The 25,180-nt window shown below is 41.2% G+C and overlaps 1 protein-coding gene across 1 annotated transcript in view; it reads right to left on the bottom strand.

The window, feature by feature from the left end:
- LOC117487633 (protein FAM184A-like) overlaps positions 1–25,180 on the bottom strand; it is a 181,859-nt gene that overhangs the window by 7,650 nt on the left and 149,029 nt on the right. Inside the window, 5 exon segments of the mRNA XM_034136266.1 lie at positions 1,642–1,880; positions 4,617–4,721; positions 6,720–6,837; positions 19,918–20,064; positions 24,774–24,958. Of these exon segments, the coding sequence (XP_033992157.1) occupies positions 1,642–1,880; positions 4,617–4,721; positions 6,720–6,837; positions 19,918–20,064; positions 24,774–24,958 (794 nt within the window).

Below are 25,180 nucleotides of genomic sequence, written 5' to 3'. Positions count from 1 at the left end.
CTGTTTTGTGCTAAGTGCGTTAGCATGTTTTCGCTCAGGGCTAATTTAGACCCTTCTTGTGAGACTTGTGTTTTGTTTCGGTAAAAATAGTTCGTATCATCAGTTAACTGAGTTTCTTCCCGTTAGGAGGGTATGACACATTCATAGTTTTTTAAATATTAAGAAGCCCTGAGACACAGTGTCGTGAAAAAAATTAAAAAAGCCCCGCCGGCGGGGTCTTTGGGGCTTGACAGGTTTTAAGCTGTGCTAATGTTAGCATGTCCAGCTAACCACCTTCAAAGTAAAGCCCTCGAGACATTAAAAGCTACATTTTTACTTGGGGTTAAAATGTACATAAAAAAAACCTTGTTCATGACTATTGAATCCACTGAGTAGTATTTCTCTTAATGCTACCATATCAGAGTCAAGGCTGACGTTACGCTTCTTCTGCTTCTGTATTTGGCATCGTTCCTCTCTGTCTTTTTCTGTGTTCTTTAAGACCCTTTATTCTTGCTACATGGGTCCGTTACTTATTTATCAAAAATATTTGTATTTCTCCTACATGTGTTTTTACACATCAATATGCAAAGCTCCTTGAGTTGCCTCTGAGTTTATGAAAATGTGCGATATATAAAAATACTTGCCTTGGTTTAATTAGCATCAGTTTTAACCCGGATGTTGAAGGGTTTTGTCTTTCTACTTCTGACTCAAATCAATATTACTATAACTGATCATTTGAGAAAGAATATCTGCCATCGTTTGCGGTGTAGTTCAACTTCTACAGGAGCAGAAAGCTACACAGGCGTAGCATTACAAATGAAGGAGCTAGCGATTAGCGGTCGGTCAGTTTAAACACATTAGCGCTTCGGTTTTACTCTCTGCCGCTCGAGATGACAATGACTTCATGCTCCTTATGGTTTATGGCAGGAAGGAATGAAAATGTAAACCTCCAGATATTGTCCCACTGTTTCTTTTTTTAATCAGAAACAACAAAGATCTGGTGGTTTTTTCTTCAAATCTGAGGCACAAAAGGCCCAAAGTACAGTTTTTACATTCAAAGTCAGACCCAGACTCATTTAAAGTGAGTTAAAGGTCCCCTATTTTGCTGTTTTTCATCAATATATTATAGGTCTCAGATATATACAGAACATGTCTCTGAAGTGTTTGGCTCCAAACACCAAACAGATCATTGCAGCATTACCCATAATCCCCTCTGTTTCAGCCCTGTTTCAAAAGTGCTGATTCTCTGTCTGTTACTTTAGATGAAAATAAGGAGCCCCTCCCCACGCCCCTCTGAGAGATATTTGGTTTAAAAGAACACAATGGTGCTCTAGGAGGAGATTCAGGTGATAAGGTGGGGGGGGGGGGGTTACCTTGGTTGCTGATTGGCTAATGGTTACACAAGCCAAAACATCATTATGACATCACAAAGTGGCCAAAATCTGATCAGCTCATTTTCAGACAGGTTTTTATATAAAAATGGATCAGGACAAAAAGAGAGGGGGTCTTTGTTCCTGAAGCTTTCAGAGTGTCTTTACACAGAGGGGACACATGGTGATGTATAAGAGACATGAAAAAGTGGATTTAGCATAATAGGTGAACTTTAATCTTTTACATCTACAGTTAAACGGAGGTCTGTGATTGGATGGTGGAGGGTCTCACCTCATGAATTTCTTGGGTTCGGTGGGAGGGGTCGGCGGGGGAAGAGGTTTGTTGGAGTTGAGTTCAAGGTGGTGGAGGGGGGAGTTGGGGAGGGGCTCTAGGCGGCCGGGCTGGGCTGGGGGGGGAGGCGGAGGATGAGGGGGCTGCGGCCCACTTCCTGAACCCGCCGCCTCCAGAGCCCTGACACTAGGAGAGCTGCTGAATCTGCTGCCTGCCGCCTTTTCATTCTTTTTCTTTTGCTACACAGACAAAAAAAAGAAAAAAGGAGGGGCACGGGGGTCAAAAAAGGGAAGTTTGAAAAGGAAATAATAATAATAATAAAAGGTTATAGTCCGTTTGCCAGATCATAGAGTGCTAGTGTGAACAAGGAAATGTTGAGTTCCACAAAGTGTCATGATAGAAATGTATAGTACGGCTCTATAGGATGCTCACTTGCCTCTTCAGAACGGCTTATAATCAATGTTGTGTTTTATATATTTAAAGTGTGTTGTTTTAACTATGAATTGTTACTCTCTAAAGTGTCTTTGAGTTTCTAGAAAAAAGCCCTCTATACTGTAAATAAAATGCATTATTGTTATTATTATATGTTGGGCGATTTGCACAAATAGCACAAGTTGCGTTAATTAGCAATTGCAAACAATAGCTTAAAAATGGCTTGGTCATCGTGGACACATTTGGAGTGGTTGTGTAAGTTAATGAGGATGTTGGATCCATTTCTGACACTTTCAGGTTTAGAAATGGCAGTTTTAACCAGAAAGTGGCCGTATTTGTACTCCTGGTGGGCTGAATTTGAGGAATTTCGGGTCCTTTTTAAAGTTTCGGGGAACCAAAACCGCCATTTACTATCCTGATAATGTCAGAAATGTATTCAGCATCTTCAATAACCTCCAAAACAACACCAAAATTATCCAAATCCTTCAAGCCATTATTTTGCTATTGTCTGCATAGGCTAATTAATGCTGATTAATGAAACGTTTGCTAATTGTGCGAATTGCCTGTGAGCATCGTGCAGTTTCTATGTGTTGGGGATCCGTACTACACATTTCTAACATAAAACTATGTGGTACTCAACATTTCCAGGTTCACCCTGCTGGCAAGTAGACTATAAGGAGAAATGGAGGGGAAAAGGGGGGGGGGGGGGGGGGGGGGGGGGGGAAATGGAGTGCTAGAGGTCGTATCATCCAGCAGCGTGCTAACTGGATCCTATTTATCGAAAGCAGAGAGAATCTGAAGACGGACATGGCTCAGTCTGAAAGCAGCTCGCAGCAGAATGGAGGTTCAGATGAGGAGAGATGTGTCAGAAGCAGAAAACATCTCACACTAACAAAATGGCTTGGAAAGCAAAGGAGAGCTGGAGATAAAAGTCAGAGCGGCACACGGTGAACAAACGACACGTATACACACATGTGGGAGAAACACATGTAACAGGGAAACATAAATACTGGAGCATATAGAACCTGAGGGGTGGGGTCAACACATTTATACTGATCATGCAGCGGGACCATTCGACTCAAACATACTGGGAAGATTCACTTTTTGTTTGCTTGCCGGCAACATATTCTCATTCTGCATGAGCACACCATTTTATAACAGATTTGGTCATTTTCAATCACTTCCATTCCACTTAAACGAACATAAATACATAGGAAATTGCATAAAGTGATCACAGTTATAGGTAAAAACGCTGCAGAGAAAATCCATACTATACACATGCTGGTTAAGGTAAGCTTAGACCTAGACCAGACCTAAATATGGAGTGTGGACTGCTACTTGGAGAGGTCCCAGTTCACCTCCTGCCCTGCCGTGGTGCCCTTGAGCAAGGCACCGGACACCCCCCCACCCCCCCCACTCCCATTGCTCCCCGGGCGCTGTACAATAGCTGCCCACTTCTCCTAGTACTAGACTCCTGGTACTAAACTCCTGGTGCTAGGATGGGTTAAAAGCAGAGAACACATGTCACTGTGTGCTCTGCATGTGAGACCATTAAAGGGGGTTTCATCCCTCCCATTCTATTCTATTTTTATGGTGCACAAATGCAGCGTTCATTAAGCCTTTAAATAAAGAATAACATTGAAAAACAATACATTTTATGATTACATTTCTCCTAGACGTTGACAGTTTATTTAAAAACATGTAGAAATCCACTGAAAACACCGCCAAGCTGTTGCTAAGTATCCCATTAATACTGTTTTAGAACATAGCTATTAATAATTTGGTAATTGTATAAGTTAGCCAACCTTTTTACATGTTTTTCACAGCACTCTGTATTGTAGTCTACTTGAAGTCTAACATTTGAAGCCTTTCCGCGAAAAAACCCTGAATGAACATAAAAATGTCAATTAGGTGGAAATCTACACGAGGAATTACGAAATAATCACCTTAAGCACTATGATCACTTTGAGCAGTTTCCTAGTGAATGTAGTTTTATATATTTGGAGCTGCATTGAATTTAAATCACTTTAACTTGGTTTAATTGCTGTGAAGAAATGAGACCTCGGTTTTTACTACAGTTAGCCTCTTTTTTATACCAGTAGAGCTGAAACAAATGTCCTGTAACGGTGCTGTTTCCTTTGCTCTTTTTGCGCTAAAGGAATACACTTTTGTAATTTCCTCGCCTATTTCACAATCTGCCATTTGCTGTAAACTCTGAAAATGTTTGCTGTTTTCACTGCAACATCATAAATGTGTCTTTTACTGTAAAACAATTTCCATTTATGTGTTGTTTTGCATCTACTTCCTGCTCAGTCTGACCTCAAAACGGTCCGATTCATTACAGGAAATTGCAATAACATTTGAAAAGTAGCGTGCTCATGACTTATGGTTGTTCCAAAGCAACAGTACCTCAGTGACCGTCAGTACTGATTGTTCCTGAGAGGGCTCAGCAGTGATGGAGGTGAGATGGGATGCAGTGGATATCATCTTTGCGGTAAAAAGGCTCCTCCCTGTGTGTGGCGAGTCTCAGAGTCAGCGCCTACCTTAATGAGCGGGTTGATCACTCCTACGTTGGGACTGGCGTTGAACACTTTGTTGAAGTTTGTCTCCCTGTTGACGAGTTCCAGCTGGTAGTACTTCTTATCGTCCTGGAGGAGAAATAAACAACAACATGTTATCTGAAGGGAGACTCAGAGGACTCCAAACTGTCAAAAACAAAAACAAAATCCCATGCCACTGCACCTGAAAGTAAGAAAGAACCAGGAGACCCTGCAGGCAAAAACATGTTTTCATGCTCTGGTCAATTTTAAAAGTTTGGGCTTTTTTTGTTTAAATAACAAGGTTTCAGATTTGTGGGAAAAAAAACATCCTAAATTCACCATTTTTATTTCCATCTGGATATGTGTGGTTTCTCCTGAACTCACTGAAAGTATGCTTTAGATAAGCGGTTCCCAACCTGTGGGCCGCGGCCCCCTAGTGGTCCGTGAAGGCATTGCAAGTGGGCCGCCAAATAATTTGCAAAATATTATGATTTGTGTGGAAACATTTCATTATTAAGATTTTTATTTGAACCTCTTTTGCTTTCTCTTTCTTGATACTCCTTAGCAACGGTCATTACAGTCATTGACAGCAGTCTGTTAAACTGGATTAACAACGTGTCACATTATTTAGCCTCCGTATTGTTTATGGTTGAATCATAGACTGTATATATAAATGGACGTAGTGTCCGTGACGTCACCCATAGGATTCTGCAGAGTTGCAGAGAAGCCTAAAGTAAGCTTGTGTCGGCCACTAACGGCTCGACAGTGACGTCAGAGTCTAACTCCCGCCTGCTCCAGCCTGATCCAAATTTAGGGCAAAGAGGCGGAACCTCCAAAAGCCATAAGATAAGTCCGATATTTAAATGAAGAATACTCCACCAGGCACCAACACAACAAACAAGTCCGGGTTCAAGTTGTGTTCCCGGGATCAGCCGAGCAGTTGAGCCCCTGTAGCATCCTGGAGCTTACTGAGCTAACGGAGCTACTAGCAGAGAGACAGAAAGCTAGAAGTAGCACTCACTGCAGAGACCTGCCACTCAAGGTGACCATGCCCTAATTTATGCAAAAACGTTAAGACCTAATATAACTAAAAGGGTTGCGTTATAAAACAATTCACCCCCCACACAGTAGTCATGAAGGGGGAATCTAACTATACAGAGAATATGGTTTTTTGAACCACGATGTAAACATATTTATTTCTGCTGTAAAGTTGGACATTTTAACATGGGGGTCTATGGACATTGCTCACTTCTGCAGACTGCTCCTACTGGCCACTAGATGAACTGCAGTTTGAGGCACTTCCTTATTGGCCTCCGGGCTCTGCCCCAGAGTTTGCCACTTGGGTTGAATGTGGGCCACGGACATTTTTTAGATTCTTAAGTGGGCCCTGAGCTGAAAAAGGTTGGGAACCGCTGCTTTAGATAATGCCTCTTTTTACTTATTTAAACATCACATTTCAGTGATTTTATGCAAACATACAAACACATGATTTTCTTAATGTCTGTTATCAACTGGGGAAGTTTGAAGGTGATATTGATTAGTCCAATTTTAACCCTGTAGTGTCTTGCGAAATGTATGTGATTATACAATACATATCTTTAAAGGACGTTTTCTCAACATGAGTATATATAAATAACAATACTCTGAAGCTTTGTTACAAATGGGCTTGTTCATATACAGCCTGATTGATATCATTATTTTACTGAATACAAGGTGAAATAGTTTTTTCTTTTTGGCTTTTGACAGTATTTTACGATGTATAGACTGACACAAAGATATATCCAAAATATATACACTTTAAAAACCTTTAATTTTAACATGTCAAGAAAAAGAAACACAACCTTTGAACCTGGCTTTATCCAATGTTCAGATTTCTGTAATGCAAAATATATGCAAATTGGCACAGATTAATAAGAGAATGCCTCATTTGCATATTTAAACATAACATTTCAGTATAACTTGAATACAAGAAAACTATCTGTATGTAAGTTAGTGGGGAAGTTACATCATAATATCAATTAGATACAATCTTTACCCTATTCACAGTAGTGTCTCAGTTTATGGTATTTATCACACACATGTATTACCTGGTCAGCAGTTACCTACCACCAGTTTCTTGACGAGGGATTCCCTCTCTGACACCATGTCCTTCAGCTCAGCGATGACTTGCAGATCTTCATGACGACTCTCTCTGTTCCTGAACTTATCCTCCGTTCCCTCCAGCCTGAGTTACACAAAAAATACAAAAACAGACGTAAATATTCTGCACCGAAGATCCTCTGAACACCATATTAGATCTGAACTCTGAGGTAAATACAAGGGAAGTGGTGATGTGTAACTCCTTAAGTACAACTTTGAGGTACATTTAGTTGACTTCCCTAAGCTTTGGTTACTTTTCAGAGGACAACATTGAAACCATGTGTCTTCAAACGTGTTGATATTGAATGTTTATGAAGAACCAGAGAATATATTGGCCTGTATGTGTACTTCTTAAGCTAAATAAACACTGAACAATCCTCCTAGATATGCTGGAAAATGCATCATCACAGGGGTTTATTTCTGAATAGAGAAATGTGTTTTCAACAGATAAGCAACAACGATTACTATTCAACATTATGTTAGGGCGTTAAAATAAGTGAAACAGTAAGCTTTAGACCCCATTTACACGCAAACGAAACGCAAACGAACACGATATCAAAAAAGTCTTCCGTTCACACGAGACCGCTCGGGAGCGCTGGAGACGCTGTAGTACATATGCCGGGCCTGTAAGTGGCGCTGTACTTTCGCCACAAAATACACCAAAAGCAGCGAAGAACACCCCCGAGCATGGTTGCCATGGTTGCCCTTCTGTTTATTCTCCGCGGTGGATTTAGCAACATGTAGTTCATGTAATTCTCCATGTCCACTTGTTGCTGATGGTTGTGGTAGAGGAGCTGTAGATTTTGCACTAACATCTGTAGCATGGTCGAGCTGTAGCATGCTACCATGTACCATGCTACAGCAGTGAGCAGCAGAGGTGGAGAGAGGCGGGGCTATGGCTTCATCGCTATCAGGAAATGATCGTATAGGGCGTACACACGGAGCCGTTTGGCCCCCCAGAGCGTTCCGGTTGCAGATCTATCCACCTTGGGACCCGTTATCGTTTGCGGGGTCCGTTTCCGCGTTTCCGTTACGGCCTTGTGTGAACGAACGCGAGAGAAAAGTAGCAGATACAACCGTTTGCGTTCTCGTGTAAACAGCACCTTAAACATCTACAGCACTAAAATGCAACACATATATTAATGCAGAAGTCATTTCAATTACAACAAAGCATACATGTAATAATAAAGCATGGAGCGTGGGAGGGAAACTCCCTATCGTTTGGATTTGAGCCTTTAAAGACCATTTACATGCACACAAACGTATATAACACACAACAGGAGAGGGATAACCCCAAAAGGGCCTCTTTAAGAGAAGGATCTGAATACGTTTCCCACCACTACACCAATTATGAAGTAGTGAAAATGCAAGGCAACGCTCCTCCTGAGGGGGAAGATGAAGGTTAGGAGTGCAGCGTAAAATATGCAACATCAAGTATCAATTACACATCAAAAGGGCCAGGTGTAAGAGGCCAAGTTGTTAGATATTGCACTTTAAAGTGAAGGAGTGTTAACCAAAACCGTTTGAGAGCGAAGAGAATTAAAGGCATGTTCTGCAGGGAGTAAGAGAAGATTCCTTTTTCATCAGCTTTTGATCAATAAAACAGTAATTGTCCCCGGTCTCTTCCCTTTCTGTTCTCATCACCAAAAACATTAAAGGGTTTTGTTCGTTCAAAATAAAAAAAGCACTTCCTCCGGAGGTTGTTTTTGTTCCACGAGTAAAAAAAAAAACCGAACTGTTATGATGGATTTTTGTTATTTTCCAGCCGGTCCCCTCAGAGAAATCACCACTTGTGTAAAACCTCTGATTCATTGCATATTCGCTGACATTTCCCCAAATGCAACACATGCTAAAGATCGCTGAGCAGAATGGCCATTAGCCGGGTTTTGAAGCGAAAAACAATCAATCACAGGTGACACCGCTGCTGGAAAATCACTCATTTTGGGGAAATTGTTATGCAGAAGCTTCTGAACGCCTCCATTTGGTCACAGCAGCGTTTAGGTAAGAAACTCATGCAGCTCGAAAAGTCACTTTTTATCCAGTCATTTGAATAAAATCAATGCGAAAGATATGACGTAATCACTAGTCGTCCACTTCTTTACTGTACATCTCATTATTCATTATCAACATTATCATTTGAAACATACATCATTCATCAGTTTGTACTGAGCGCTTAGTTTGAGGGATCTATCCATTCATAAAACTGCACGTCATAGCTGTGGTCTAAATGTAATTAGAAATGTGAAGATTGCTATTTTTAAAGGATTACTTAAAGGGGACCTATCATGCAAAGTGCACTTTTGTACGTCTTTTATACATGAATATGTGTCCCCGGTGTTCCAGGGAACTCACCAAGTGTCAGAAAACACAACCCTCTCTATTTTCCTCCATACCCAAATCTCTAAAAAAGGGGCTGCAACGGATCTGATAAAAACTGATCCAGATTTGAACACTGTCCTGACGTCAGGACGGTGGCGCTACAGCTATTGGGCCAACTCCACCAATCAGGAGGAGTTATCCGAGCGGCCCACCTCGGTGCCGCAAGTCAATACCGCGAGGAAATTTGTCGACGGGGGGGGGGGGGGGGGGGGGCTGCTAGTGACTTATCCGACCGGCCCACTTCAGTACCGGCCCATCGGGATTCGTCCCGAACGTCCCGATGGCCAGTCCGCCCCTGCTCTTAACATCCCGATAGCAATGAATATATTAAATGCTTTGACAATAAATACATTAAATAAATACATCTGTGGAAGCAGTGGCGCTGTAAAAAGCACGACCAATCATCTGAGCCGGCCCGGCTAAAATAACTGGATGGCCTACCTGCCTGTCAGCCTTCCATCTGTGCACAAACTTATCTCGTGCCCTCATTGGTCATGTGCGCGTTCGTGTGTGTTGGAGGAGGGGCTCTGTAAGGAAGGCGCAGATTTTTTCTGGTTGTGTATTTTCAAATTCTAGCGCACTCGAGCTGGTTTCTCCAAAATTACATACCCCACCTTTAAGCTGCCATTATAAGAAATGAACAACCCATAATAAGTATGAACAATAACTGAAATAATTCATTAGGGAAATGTAGAAATCAAAGCCTTGATTATCAAATAAATGAGCATGTAATTATGATAATAAAGAATGAATAAAAACTAAAATAATCCAGTTTATTTCCCAATTTATTAATTTTTCTGAGTTTATTTATTTATTAACTATAATGTCAGCTTAAGTCCTTCATGGTTTTTCACCAACTAAGATGCAATAAACAAACAAAAACACATCTCAAGCGTCTTCAGTGTCAGTAAAATACACATTTCTATGAAACAGCCACTGACTTTACTAACAAGTGTTTTTTGTTTTTCTTCAGAGTTGTTTATCGAGCATATTTCGCCCTTTTACCGATCCTCAATGTGACAGTGATCTAAACAGCCTTTCACTTCCCACTCTGTGACATTTAGACTCAGTGTGAAGTCACACTTTGGAAAAGGCAGAGCATCGTGGCAGCTTGTCTTCTCGATTAAACCTCGCTCTCTCCCAGGACTGTCCGCTGCTCTACGGGCTCCTCACTGATACTGATACACACTGATCTGCACTTTCATCAGATATACTGTCTGCTGCCCATTCATCACGTTCACCCTGTTCCTCCAAAAGCTCTTCTGCTGCTCAGGCAGTGTCTGTGTTGGCAGGAACTGAGTGTTTCCGAACAAAGAGAAGGGACCATGCCAGTTCAATTACGGGTGCTGAGTTTTCTTTTACGATAACTTGCATCATTGAAGTACGTTAAAGGTCACCTATCATGCAAAATCCACTTCTTCATGTCTCTTCTACATCAACATGTGTCCCCTCTTCTTCATGTCTCTTCTACATCAACATGTGTCCCCTCTTCTTCATGTCTCTTCTACATCAACATGTGTCCCCTCTTCTTCATGTCTCTTCTACATCAACATGTGTCCCCTCTTCTTCATGTCTCTTCTACATCAACATGTGTCCCCTCTTCATGTCTCTTCTACATCAACATGTGTCCCCTCTTCTTCATGTCTCTTCTACATCAACATGTGTCCCCTCTTCTTCATGTCTCTTCTACATCAACATGTGTCCCCTCTTCTTCATGTCTCTTCTACATCAACATGTGTCCCCTCTTCTCCATGTCTCTTCTACATCAACATGTGTCCCCTCTTCATGTCTCTTCTACATCAACATGTGTCCCCTCTTCTTCATGTCTCTTCTACATCAACATGTGTCCCCTCTTCTTCATGTCTCTTCTACATCAACATGTGTCCCCTCTTCTTCATGTCTCTTCTACATCAACATGTGTCCCCTCTTCTTCATGTCTCTTCTACATCAACATGTGTCCCCTCTTCTCCATGTCTCTTCTACATCAACATGTGTCCCCTCTTCTTCATGTCTCTTCTACATCAGCATGTGTCCCCTCTTCTTCATGTCTCTTCTACATCAACATGTGTCCCCTCTTCTTCATGTCTCTTCTACATCAACATGTGTCCCCTCTTCTTCATGTCTCTTCTACATCAACATGTGTCCCCTCTTCTTCATGTCTCTTCTACATCAACATGTGTCCCCTCTTCTTCATGTCTCTTCTACATCAACATGTGTCCCCCTCTTCTTCATGTCTCTTCTTCATCAACATGTGTCCCCTCTTCTTCATGTCTCTTCTACATCAACATGTGTCCCCTCTGTGGAAAGAGACTCTGAAAGTTTCAGGAACAAAGATTCTCTCTCTTTTTGTCCTGATCCATTTATATAAAAACCTGTCTGAAAATGAGCTGATCAGATTTTGGCCACTTTATGATGTCATAACGATGTTTTGGCTTGTGTAACCATTAGCCAATCACCAACCAAGGTAACCCCCCCCCCCCCTGTAATGCAAGAGTGGGTTTTTGTGCCTGAAAGTGATCCACTACTGAAGTTTTAATCTAATTGTCATTAAAACTCTCTGTCATGAATTGACAGCAGGATCTGAAGCTATAAAAGGGGACATTTGTTGGTAAACGGCACAAAATGGAGGCGAAACAATGATTCTCTTTTACAGTGGGGTTCATGCTTTAACCCACATATTCAGTTTTCTTTCCCTAGTATTTATTTATATGTATCTCTTCGTATTAGCTGGTTGAACTGAGTTTGAGTCTCAGAAGTACACTGAGGCAAAGTGTTCGGTGTCCAGCTATTTTACGGATGACTGCCCGACATCAGCAACCCTTCAGTGGGCAGGAAGACCCTCTGAGTGTCAGCGAGGCTACGCTATGTCTAAGATCACGTGAAGAGAATATTTCCAGGGTTTTGAAAAATGCTCCTTCTGCACGACAACAACTTGAAATCTTGCCAAGTATCTTTGTCTAATATCTAGTCAGAATATGTCTCTACACCTGCTATAAGACACAATAACTTCAGAAGTGACAATGCAGTGAGATATCGGGTCTTGTTTTTAGGCATCATCTTGTTAAAGGTCCCATGTCATGGCCATTTCTACTGATCATAATTCCATTGTTGAGGTCTACTAAAATAAATGTATATTGTGCAATGTTCCAAACTCACATTGGTTTCTCATACAGCATCTCTGTATAGTATGTGTATTCACTCTCTGTCCTAAACGGCTTGTTGGAGCTCCTGCCCCCCCCCCCCCTGTGAGCCCAGTGGCCGTCAGCGAGACAGCGAAACCCAGCACGAAACACACACACACCCGCAGCCTGGCTGGGAGTTTGTGTGTGTGCCCAGGCTGAGTTCCGCGGTGTCTCGCCGACCCCACACCAGTGAGCCGGCTCACAGTGTCCCGCTCCTCGCAGCAGCGAGCCTCGCAACGTCCCGCCGAGTGTGTGTGTGTGAGGAAGTCCGCGGATTGGTCCAAACGTAACGGCTCCGCGGACGCCGTTACGTTACGGCTCCGCGGACGCCGTTACGTTACGTCACTATACCCCAAATACGTCACTATACCCAAGAAGTAAACAATGGAAAAAGAGAAATCTCCAACGAGGCGTTCTGGGGCAGCATAGACAGGTCTTTTCTGTGTTACAGGGTGTACTTTGAGGGTTTGTGACTCTGCAGACTGTTTACATGCATAAAAACCTTCATGACACACAAGGGGACGGGTAATAACCAGAAAAGCATGACATGGGACCTTTAAATGTACAGAACTGTATACATGTAGTGTATTTCTAATTTCATAAAGGGGTATAGTAACCAAAGGATGCAAGTAAAAAAGCCATAAATATCTCTAAATAGTTATGCAGACCATCAAACTGTTTACTTCATTATGTTATGCAAGCGGAGGAAATCCACATCCGTCCTCTGCATGGTTCGGCTGATAAGAGATATTTGGACGCACACTCTAAAGCTGCACCAAGATGCGGCTTCCCTGGAAGTGGTTCATTTTTAAGTGAAGGTGGTGTCCTCGATAAGACAATGATTTGGAGTCTGAAAGGCTCTGGACTTCATAACAACCAGAAACTGACATGGACTGATGTCAAAACGAAGTGTTGTTGGGTAAGTGCTCTGGTTATCTTCACTACCTTCTGCTCGTGTTTTTAAAATCATTTTCTCTCGTTGCCGCCGCTGCACCGCTCTGGACTTCATGTTATATTCATTTAGTTTCAGAAATCATTCTCCTTTATTGCAAAGAACACACATCATAACTGCAAAGACTCTGAGTGGTTTGATAGATGTGAAACAATGAGTATAGCAAGCTCAGCCATCTAATATAATAAACTACCTTTATGGTTCCAGTTTCCAAATTAAACTTCAACAAACTTAATTATGTTAATTGATAACTTACATACATCATGAAACTCCACGTGGTAACTGTTGGAAATAATTCAAACAGCAACGACAAACGGTCACTATCGAAACGGTTCTTAATCCTAGGCATGATCATACAAAACAATAAACACTGATTACACAAACATAGCCATGACAAACTGATTTAAATATATCTAAAGATTAAAACAAACATACATGTCTTTCTGTACATGTAATGGTTGTTTTATAAGTTTGATCATGCACCTGAACGTCAGCAGGAGAGGACTCTTTAAAGTAGAGACACTACATACTGATATACACCTGAACATCAGCAGGAGAGGACTCTTTAAAGTAGAGACACTACATACTGATATACACCTGAACATCAGCAGGAGAGGACTCTTTAAAGTAGAGACACTACATACTGATATACACCTGAACATCAGCAAGAGAGGACTCTTTAAAGTAGAGACACTACATACTGATATACACCTGAACATCAGCAGGAGAGGACTCTTTAAAGTTGAGACACTACATACTGAAATACACCTGAACATCAGCAGGAGAGGACTCTTTAAAGTAGAGACACTACATACTGATATACACCTGAACATCAGCAGGAGAGGACTCTTTAAAGTAGAGACACTACATACTGATATACACCTGAACATCAGCAGGAGAGGACTCTTTAAAGTAGAGACACTACATACTGATATACACCTGAACATCAGCAGGAGAGGACTCTTTAAAGTAGAGACACTACATACTGATATACACCTGAACATCAGCAGGAGAGGACTCTTTAAAGTAGAGACACTACATACTGATATACACCTGAACATCAGCAGGAGAGGACTCTTTAAAGTAGAGACACTACATACTGATATACACCTGAACATCAGCAGGAGAGGACTCTTTAAAGTAGAGACACTACATACTGATATACACCTGAACATCAGCAGGAGAGGACTCTTTAAAGTAGAGACACTACATACTGATATACACCTGAACATCAGCAGGAGAGGACTCTTTAAAGTAGAGACACTACATACTGATATACACCTGAACATCAGCAGGAGAGGACTCTTTAAAGTAGAGACACTACATACTGATATACACCGGAACATCAGCAGGAGAGGACTCTTTAAAGTAGAGACACTACATACTGATATACACCTGAACATCAGCAGGAGAGGACTCTTTAAAATAGAGACACTACATACTGATATACACCTGAACATCAGCAGGAGAGGACTCTTTAAAGTAGAGACTAAAAAGTAAGAAAGCTATAAAAGGTCAAATTTTTATACTTTTTGTCTTGTTTCACACAAGTAACAATAATGTAAAGTCTCTTTATAAATCGGCATTGTTTTATCTCCTGCTGCCAGGGACAGCCATATCTTTTTAAAGGGCTGTGTGATTTGTGCGCTGAGACTATATTTCCCACAAAGCACAAGAAAAGAGAGACATTCGGCATCATCCCTCTCTGTTTGTCACGATGAATTCAGGCTCTGAGACTTGGCTCCTTTTGAAAGGAAATCAGAGTCTTGAGTGTTTAAGATTTAGCTAGTTATGCAGCAGTGTTGCTATAGTTACCTGCAGTTTAATATCATTTACACACTGATTTTCAAAGCTGTTGTTAAAGTGAGGACTGTAATTATGTTTCAAGCGTGTAGGATTTTAACACAGGAATACAGCTGATTGGATGTGACTATAAACGGCACCATTAAAAAAATCTCTAACTATAACCTAAAGATAAGTTTCCTCCCACAGGATAAGGCACGGACGCAGGACAAAATATTTTAAGTATTCATGACATTTAAATGGTGGGGAGCGCTCAGTGGCTGCTCGGGGAGAGGGATTTGTATGAAGGGGACGAAGCTGTCGTCACCACGGTGATTAATTAGGAGGGAAGGGACAGATCTGTGTTTTAGTTAATTAGATGGTGGAATATCCTCTGGGGACAGACAGAGAAGAAACTGTCAGAAAATCAAAACTGATGACCGTTTAGGTGAATTTGCCCCAGATAAGTAGTCAAAACAACTTAAAATAAGACTGTTTGAATACATGTTGATCCTGGTAACCACTGTAAAGACCCAGAAGTACAGGAGGACTTCTATTTTAATCTGAAGATGGCACTAGATGAGAAGAAGGCGACTGCAATCTCATGGTAATGAATCCAACAGTTGTCAATACATTTCCCTAACGGCCCGTCCACACGGCGGCGTGCGTTGAAGCTTCTGCCCATTCACTTTGAATGGGGTGACGTCACGCTTTGCCGAACTGCATTGTGGTTCCGTCGCTTCGCTTTGCTCGCTTCAAAAGTTGAGCAAAGTTCAACTTTTGAAGCTTCGACGGAAGCGCCAGCCAATCAAATCATATGCCAGAACAAGCTCTAGCCAATCAAACCGCTTGCTTGTGTGTCCGGGGCGGGAGATTCATGTGATTGGTTGTTGGTCGAGCTTCAGACACGCCCGCCGGCAAGCTTCAACGCACGCCGCCGTGTGGACGCTGCGTTAGAGTAGCACTACGGTAGCACTAGATTAAAGGTCAAGGAATCACCAAAATCAGTAAGATGAATCGTCTCGGGATCATGAATGCTTGTACACAATCTCATGGCAATCCCTTCCATAGGTATTGATATATTTCAATCTGAAGCAAAGTGATAAACTGACCAACCAACCGACTGACATCTCTAGAAACACAAGATCAAGAAACCGTAACTATAACATGTTCAAGACTTCCTAAAGGGGCGGTGAGTGAATGAAACCATGACACCAATTAAGATTGAAGTGAAGAGAATTGAATGCAGGTTTCCAGCGGAGTAGTACTTCCTTTGAAGTAAAATAAGGCAACAATTTATATATTTATCTGAGATACTGTCAGATGCATTAGCCTTTGGGTTATGCTACATTTCTTGGATTGGCACAGTTAATTGTACTGCATTATGTATGAAAAAAAGGACATATTTGAACTATTTTACGACTCTACTCATTGTTTCAGCATGTGTCTAACCGTCCTTGCACATGAGACCATCTTTAACTACAGATCCTGTGTATAACTTTATTTGTATCAACAAAGCATCTCAATGTTTTTTAGTCCTTTAGATGTAAGAAAAATGTAGAGCTCCGTTTGCATGTAGATCTGATTTCATCCAGCAGGTGGCGCTTTCCTCTCAGCTGCTTCACTAAAAGGAGGTCAGCTGTGAAGAGTCCACACACACACACACACACACACACACACACACACACACACACACACACACACACACACACACACACACACACACACACACACACACACACACACACACACACACACACACACACACACACACACCACACACACACACACACACACACACACACACACACACACACACACACACACACACACACACACACACACACACACACACACACACACACACACACACACACACACACACACACACACACACACACACACACACACACACACACACACACACACACACACACACACACACACACACACACACCTTTCCTCTCTTTATCTCACTTGCTTTTTCATCTGGTGACTTCTCTGTCTGTCTCAGAAACTTTTACTTTTCTCTAGAGGTTTGGTTCGGATCATTTCCCCTCATGACTTCATCCTCTGCCCACCGGCAAACACACACTTTTCCACTTCTTTCTTTTTCCATCCATCTCCACCTCTTCCTGTTGTAACGCTAACATAAAGCTTCCTCACATGATCTCCTGTATTTGCTTCCCTTGATCGTACAGTTTTCTCACTGCATGCCATCAATAATATAAATCTCCCTCTTCATATTGAATAATAAAATACTTTTCTTTGAGCCCAGTATCGCGGCTTGTTAAGTTAAACGTCTTCGATCCTTTTCATGTGTCTACACATCTCCTTTGATCCCGGGCCTGATCTTCAGCCGAGGAGAAACGTAGACACATTCCATATTGTTGATACTGATCCAAGTGGAGTTGAATTCTACTGAAGCAGAGAAACTGATTTGTATTGTGCCGTTAACTCGGGATCACAGGTTAATTATTTTTGTTTAATTTTTGTTGATTCACAAAGAGGGACATTTCTCAAGTTAATTGACCACGAGAAAATAAGTTTAGTTTTCTTGGGCTCACAGGTAATTATGGAGAAATCAAAAATACGTTTTTGAGATTACAACTAATTTAAGGTATTAAGGAATCAGGACTGGGGGGAGGATTCCAGTGGTGAACCGTGTCTATCACAACTGGACCTTCTGTAGACACACGATGTTCAGCCGGATAATCTCCACATGTCTACCCTACTTTTATCATTTTATAATCTAGTCGCCAGAAGCAAAATGCTAACGTTATGCTATAAACGAACTACAGTACAGCAGGGTCGCTGCTTCGACGTCACGCCAACTTAAGATCCATATTCAAAAATACAGATTCTAAATGGTACAAGTTGAAGCGTTTGTTTGAACAGTTTGCAGGAGGCAGGTACTTGCTTTCAAGCAGAACACGGGGGAAAACAAACTTAGAGGGAGTGTTTACGTGTTCGGCGTAATGACGTACAACGGCCTCGACAACTTCTGTAGTCCTATTCAGCCACTTGGTAACAACCATCGTTTTTCAGACACGTCAACTCTTCAGAAATCACCAGTGGGGTCACTGCTGATGTGTTTAATGTCGTAGAACAAACCGTGATCCGTCTCTTCAATGTGTCTCAACCACAGACCTTATTTCCAGCTAGTTTCCTAAACCCTATGGAGAAATTGCATTCCTTTTTTGGCGAAGGAACCGGAAGTGGTCAAATGCTAACTTACTTCCGGGTTTTAGGACGCGTCACTGTGGCACTCTATAAGGCCTTCCGCACAATAACTTTAAATATAATAATGTAAGCATTCATACTGACATACAACAGTAAAGTTCTGTAAACCCTGGCGCCAATATATAACATAGGTAAGGATGTTTTTAGGCATTTTAAAGTCGCAACATTTTTATATTTAAGTTGGAATCATGAATTTCTAGATAAAGGTTGTTAAATCTAAGACTCCATACTGCAGAACCATGTGTTAATGCGTGCATAAAAGCACATTACGCCCCATGAATATGGATTCAGGAGCACCAGACAATGCTGCCATTCGTGTTTCTCTCAATTCTCCTCTGATTTCATGGAGTACTTTTATATTATTGTATTTTCTTTGTTTCGTAAATGTAAATCCATTGTTTCCAGGAGAAAGCGTCTCAGGTACAGACGGTGAATGTCCCTCGTTGCTGCCTTTCATGGTGAGCCAGTTTTGCCACGCACCGTCGTGCCTTGGCTGCAGCTGTTTATAGCGTATGACACCGGCAATATGATTAGCTGAGAAGAAAAGTAATTAATCACAGCCGCCTCCGATTTATGCTTCCACCTGACGCAAAGGAAAATTAAAACGGTCTGCATGGATGCGTCAGCTCCTATATGACTAACAGCTGCAAGTGGGTTCAGATGTGTCCTAATTCTCTATATGATGCAGGGATTGTGGAAGTTATTGCACGGACGAAAATAAAAGAGCACAGTCTAACTTTCTTATCCCTTATTTGATCATATGCTCGAAAGGAGATGAAGAGAGTTAAAGGTCCCCTATTATACTGTCTCTCATCAATATATTATAGGTCTCAGATATATACAAACCATGTCTCAGCAGCATCCCATAATCCCCTCTGTTTCAGCCCTGTTTCAAAAGTGCTGATTCTCTGTCTGTTACTTTAGATGAAAATAAGGAGCCCCTCCCCACGCCCCTCTGAGAGATATTTGGTTACAAAGAACACAATGGTGCTCTAGGAGGAGATTCAGGTGATAAGGGGGGGGGGGGGGGGGTTACCTTGGTTGCTGATTGGCTAATGGTTACACAAGACAAAACATCGTTATGACATCATAAAGTGGCCAAAATCTGATCAGCTCATTTTCAGACAGGTTTTTATATAAATGGATCAGGACAAAAAGAGAGAGAATCTTTGTTCCTGAAACTTTCAGAGTCTCTTTACACAGAGGGGACACATGTTGATGAAGAAGAGACATGAAGAAGAGGGGACACATGTTGATGAAGAAGAGACATGAAGAAGAGGGGACACATGTTGATGTAGAAAATACTTATAAAAGTGCATTTTGCATAATAGGTCCCCTTTAAATCTGACGGCAGATGGGAATGTTTCGTCTGTTTTTATCCCCAGAGAACACCTCTCCGTTAATATAAGTTCCTTCTTGTTGACGACACACACTTACATTATCTAGGACACATAGGTTGACCTGATCACGGGGATATTATGAGTTAAGTGATATTCCTCTGTGCGTTAGAACTCGTTTAGTGTATACGTGTGTGTGTGTGTGTGTGTGTGTGTGTGTGTGTGTGTGTGTGTGTGTGTGTGTGTGTGTGTGTGTGTGTGTGTGTGTGTGGTCTTCAGTGTGTACGTACAGTATCTGCAGGGCGGAGATCTTGTCTTTGAGCACCTCCTGGGCCTTGTTGAAGTCTGACAGCATGTTCTGCGTCTCTCTGCTGTGGACGGCGCTCATCTCGGCGAGCTCCCTCTCGTGCCTCTTCGTCAGCTCTTGTTCGTGAGCCCTGAGGAGAGAGAGGAGGGGATGATGTAGTTTCTAAGTGCAGGTTGAAATCACTTAACAGGACTCTTTAAACATGTTAAACCTCCCCTCGAGTTTAACTTACTACAAACAATCTTATCTGGATGAAATTCTGAAACAAGTGGCTGTAGTTTAACAGCAATGAAAGTGTCCTGTATGGATAATAAAAGAGTAATCACAGTGGTTTAGGTGTTCAGGTGTTAAGGTTGCAATTCAATAATGTAAAATGATCCATTACAAGTGAGTCCTTTATTCAATTTCTATACATTTCAGAAGTATTATCAGCTAAACTGACTACATTTTGTAACTAAAAGCACTCATTCGATCTTTATTTTGTATTTATTGTTAGCATACTTGTGAAAATGTAAGTAACATCAAACTGGAATACAGTAAAGCACAAGTACTCAAAGATGACGCTCTGCAACTGTGCTTTTTTTTTTTTAACCTGTATCTGGCTGTTTTAATGGACACTTCGTTATTATGCACAATATTCTTCTGCTACATAATTATAATTAAAGTATAAACAGACAATCTGGGTCATATTAAAGTTAGGCGACCATGGCTGTTATGTGCTGTTTTTTTTTATTACAGAACTATTGTTATACGTCATGTAATAAAACAAAAGAAAGTTGTAAGAATAAAGCGATACCAGTAACATCACAAATCAAGCTTTGACCAGATTAAACAAACAACTGACAAAACACCACCAGTGTCTCAGGCATAGCACACATTTTTTAAAGTGTGACATTTTCCCCTTTAAGAGTTAATCAGGAGCTGCAGCCTCTCCTCTCTCTATCTGTTTCTCAGGAGAAGCGGACATAATGGATTGTTCCACAGAGGAAAGGTTGGTGAGATTAGAAAAAGGGAGAATGAATTCCTAGAGCATAATAACAACATACTATCGATGTGAGTTTGCAAATAAAATCACAGCACCAAAAGACATGAATGTGTTATTACATGTATGTATTATGTAAAGCAGGATTACTGTTGAGGGCTTTCCATACCAAGAGATATAGCAATACGTTTTAAAAATAATGACGTGCAAATCCACACTAGTTCTGCTTACAGTACATTGGTGCCAAACATAGCATCGATTTAGTCATTTCACTGCAGAAAATGTAAATGTTAAATAAGTCTAAGTTTGAATTAATGGTCTTATTAGACAACGATCTTTAAATCAAAGACTCCACACTTCAGATCGATGTATGAGAGCAAAAGAAAAATACATGAATATGGTATCACATGTATGTATAATGTAACATGATACACACAGGAAGTATGTAATAAATATATCTTCTTATCAAAAGAAGTATTCAATTTGAACAAGTAGAAGGTTTTACTCTGGGAGCTCGCAGCTGAAGAGAGAGGAGGAGGATGCAAAATGGGAATAAAAGATGAGAATAATTAAATGAAGAGGAGAAAAAGTCTGATGAAAGGGCTGTGAGGGATGAAGGAGAAACAGCGCTGTCTGTCTGCCTCTCACTCTGACTGGGCCAACTCTCCCCGAGGGGCGCACATCTTATCTCTCTCTGCTTCCTCTTTATTTATTTATTTATTTATCAGCCTATTTTTATCCCTGTGACCAGGATTCAGACGGGGAGTTATGTAACAACAACGGGAGAAATGTGCTGCACATGGGCCTGAAAGCAGAACGAGAGAAAGAGAGAGGACGCATATACATGTAAAGACTAGCAGCACATTCAGTAACCATAGAGAGAGAAGCACCATGGGAACAGGCACACACACATGTGGAAAAAAACCTTTCAAACACACACATGTACAGTGACGCCATGATTGATGCTAATGAGAAGCTGGACCAAATAGGCCATACAGAGCTTTAAAAAATTCATAACATGCCGCAGGGAGCAACATGATTATGGATTCCAATTTGCTGTTACCCTAAATAACCTTCACATCCCTTAATCAATGAGAGAGAGAGAGATTTGCCATGCCTCTGTTTCTGTCTCTTTCATGTCGCTGTAAGGTTGCAGAGACTATCGTGATCCCTATATAATAATGATATTCTACAACATGAAATTATGAGGGGACAGCAGAAAGTGTGAGCATTTCTGAGTGGAAAACCTGGTGTCAAGGCTATCCTGAAGCGTCAGTGCTAATAACGTGTTGCTAATCTTGCTACTTCAACTTGTACACTTGAAATAAATGTGCATCTTTTTGTGGAAAAACGTACATTTACTTTCTTTCCGAGAGTTTAATGAGAAGATTGATACCATTCGTGTCACAGTACGTTCGATACGGAGCTGGAGCCAGGAGCTAATTAGCCTAGCTTAGCCTAGCATAAAATAGCTAGCATGGCTCTGTCCACCAATACATCTCTTGCCAAATAGCACAATGCAGCACAATAATATAATCACTTTTGTTTAATCCATACACAAACAATAGTGTAAAAGTGACATTAGCATTATAGCCAAGAGTGCTAGCAAGATTTATTAACAGTTGTTTATCAAGAAATAGTTATAACATGTAACTCAACAACCGCAAATTGTCAATTCTTCATACTTGCTTTTGTACGTCTTAAAAAAATAAGATACAACTGTGAGTTTTACCTGTGTGTAGACAGAAAGAAATGCAAATGGCGCATCATTTGTTCGAAGTAGGCTACTGTTCAGATGTTAGCTTTGAGCTAGCAACCAACTCACCTGTCTCATTTCCTTTGTTGCCTAATCTCTCCACAATTCTCAGGATACATTGGATTTTTATCTTAAATTGAAATGCCTTGCTCCATTTGAACACAATTTGAGGTGTTGGCAGGCAGATTTTTTTATTTCAGGCACAGCATGGCTATCTGTTTTCCCAAATCCAGTCTTTAAACTAAGCTAAGCTAAGCTAAGCTAAGCTAAACATACTTTGAGTTTTAAACACTCAAGAGGTATCAATCTCCACCCCCCCCCCCCAACTCAGTGAATATGAGTCAACAAAACAAAAACCTAAACACCAGCTGGTTCTCACAACTCAAAGTATCAAACTTTACCACCAGAAAAAAAACATGTTTTACTTTTGACTAATGGCAGAAGCACTAAGCACTAATGGTGGAGCCAGAACATAAAAACAGCACCATATCTAAAGTGTTTACAGCATAAAATACTGGCAAAGAAAACATAAAATAGGAAACTCAAGGACCACTACACTGCATTCATGGGAGAAATATTCATCAGTGTTGCCAGGCTACAGTGCATTAAGAGGAACTGCTTTGTGAACACACTGGCTCATTCACTCATGTATTTCCTTCAGAAAAATTCGACATTATTAACATTTTAAGTATTTGAAAGAATAGCAAATAATATGTATCAGAAAGATAATATAAATATTTTTAAATAATACCCATTACACAATGTAACAATTTAAAAACCTATATCAATTATAATACTATATCAGGAGTGTTCATGGTGCATAGATAGGGAATAATAAACACATATTCTGATTACAACATAATATATAATTATATAAGGTTTTTAAGATAAGGATGTTTTTATTTTTTTTTATTGAAAAGTTAATTAAAATAAATAAATAATATATATAATTAAATGGATTCCAATATAATTAAAAATATATTTTAAAAGGTTCGTTAATTTATACATTTAAATGTGAATGAGAATGACTGACATATACAAAATACAATTAGTTGCTATCTTTAAGATGATCAGATGATCAGATGATCATTGGCTGTAGTTTGAACCACTTCCACGATACAGTGCAGTATAGTTTTGTATTGTTTTGTGTTGCAGTCGTACTGGGAGTGGTACTGATGGTACTGAGAGTGGTACTGGGAGTGGTACTGATGGTACTGAGAGTGGTACTGGGAGTGGCACTATTCGGGATTGCGATCTCTCTGTCTGTACACACAAACTGAAAGATTGACAATAAAGTTGACTTTGACTACTGGGAGTGGTACTGATGGTACTGAGAGTGGTACTGAGGATGGTACTGAGAGTGGTACTGGGAGTGATACTGAGGATGGTACTGAGAGTGGTACTGGGAGTGATACTGAGAGTGGTACTGAGAGTGGTACTGAGGATGGTACTGAGAGTGGTACTGGGAGTGATACTGAGTGTGGTACTGATGGTACTGAGTATGGTACTGATGGGAGTGGTACTGATGGTACTGAGAGTGGTACTGATGGTACTGAGAGTGGTACTGAGAGTGGTACTGATGGTACTGAGAGTGGTACTGATGGTACTGGGAGTGGTACTGGGAGTGGTACTGATGGTACTGGGAGTGGTACTGGGAGTGGTACTGATGGTACTGAGAGTGGTACTGGGAGTGGTACTGGGAGTGGTACTGATGGTACTGAGAGTGGTACTGGTGGTACTGATGGTACTGGGAGTGGTACTGGGAGTGGTACTGATGGTACTGAGAGTGGTACTGGTGGTACTGAGAGTGGTACTGGTGGTACTGATGGTACTGGGAGTGGTACTGAGAGTGGTACTGGTGGTACTGAGAGTGGTACTGATGGTACTGAGAGTGGTACTGGTGGTACTGATGGTACTGGGAGTGGTACTGTGAGTGGTACTGATGGTACTGGTAGTGATACTGGGAGTGGTACTGAGAGTGGTACTGGTGGTACTGGGAGTGGTACTGTGAGTGGTACTGATGGTACTGGGAGTGGTACTGATGGTACTGAGAGTGGTACTGGTGGTACTGGGAGAGGTACTGTGGTACTGTGAGTGGTACCTGATCTGCTGGTTGGCCTCGCTGCGGATCTTCAGCACCTCCTTCCCTTTGAGCTCCAGCTCTTTGGTCAGGGTGCTGATGTTCTCGTTCAGGGTGTGGATCTGGTGGTCCAGCTGGGCAACGTGACTCTTCCTCCGGGACACTTCCTCCTGCAGCTCCGTGATCCGGCCCAGCAGCTCTCGCTCCTACCAAGAGAAGAAAAATAATGTTCATACTTTATTACCCCACGGTGCTAATTGATCACACTTTTTTATTAAATACTTCTTGACAGAGGTGGGAAGTAGTGGAGTACAAATACTTCGTTACTGTACTTAAGTACATTTTTCTGGTATCAGTACTTTACAACTTATTTTTCTGATGACTTTTAACTTCTTACATTTTGAACACAAATACCTGTACTTTCTACT

The sequence above is a fragment of the Trematomus bernacchii genome, unplaced genomic scaffold (genome assembly GCF_902827165.1).
Source record: "Trematomus bernacchii unplaced genomic scaffold, fTreBer1.1, whole genome shotgun sequence".
Classification (NCBI taxonomy): domain Eukaryota; kingdom Metazoa; phylum Chordata; class Actinopteri; order Perciformes; family Nototheniidae; genus Trematomus; species Trematomus bernacchii.
The sequence above is the reverse complement of the archived record's forward strand: the minus strand, read 5'-3'. Positions and strand labels throughout refer to the sequence as shown.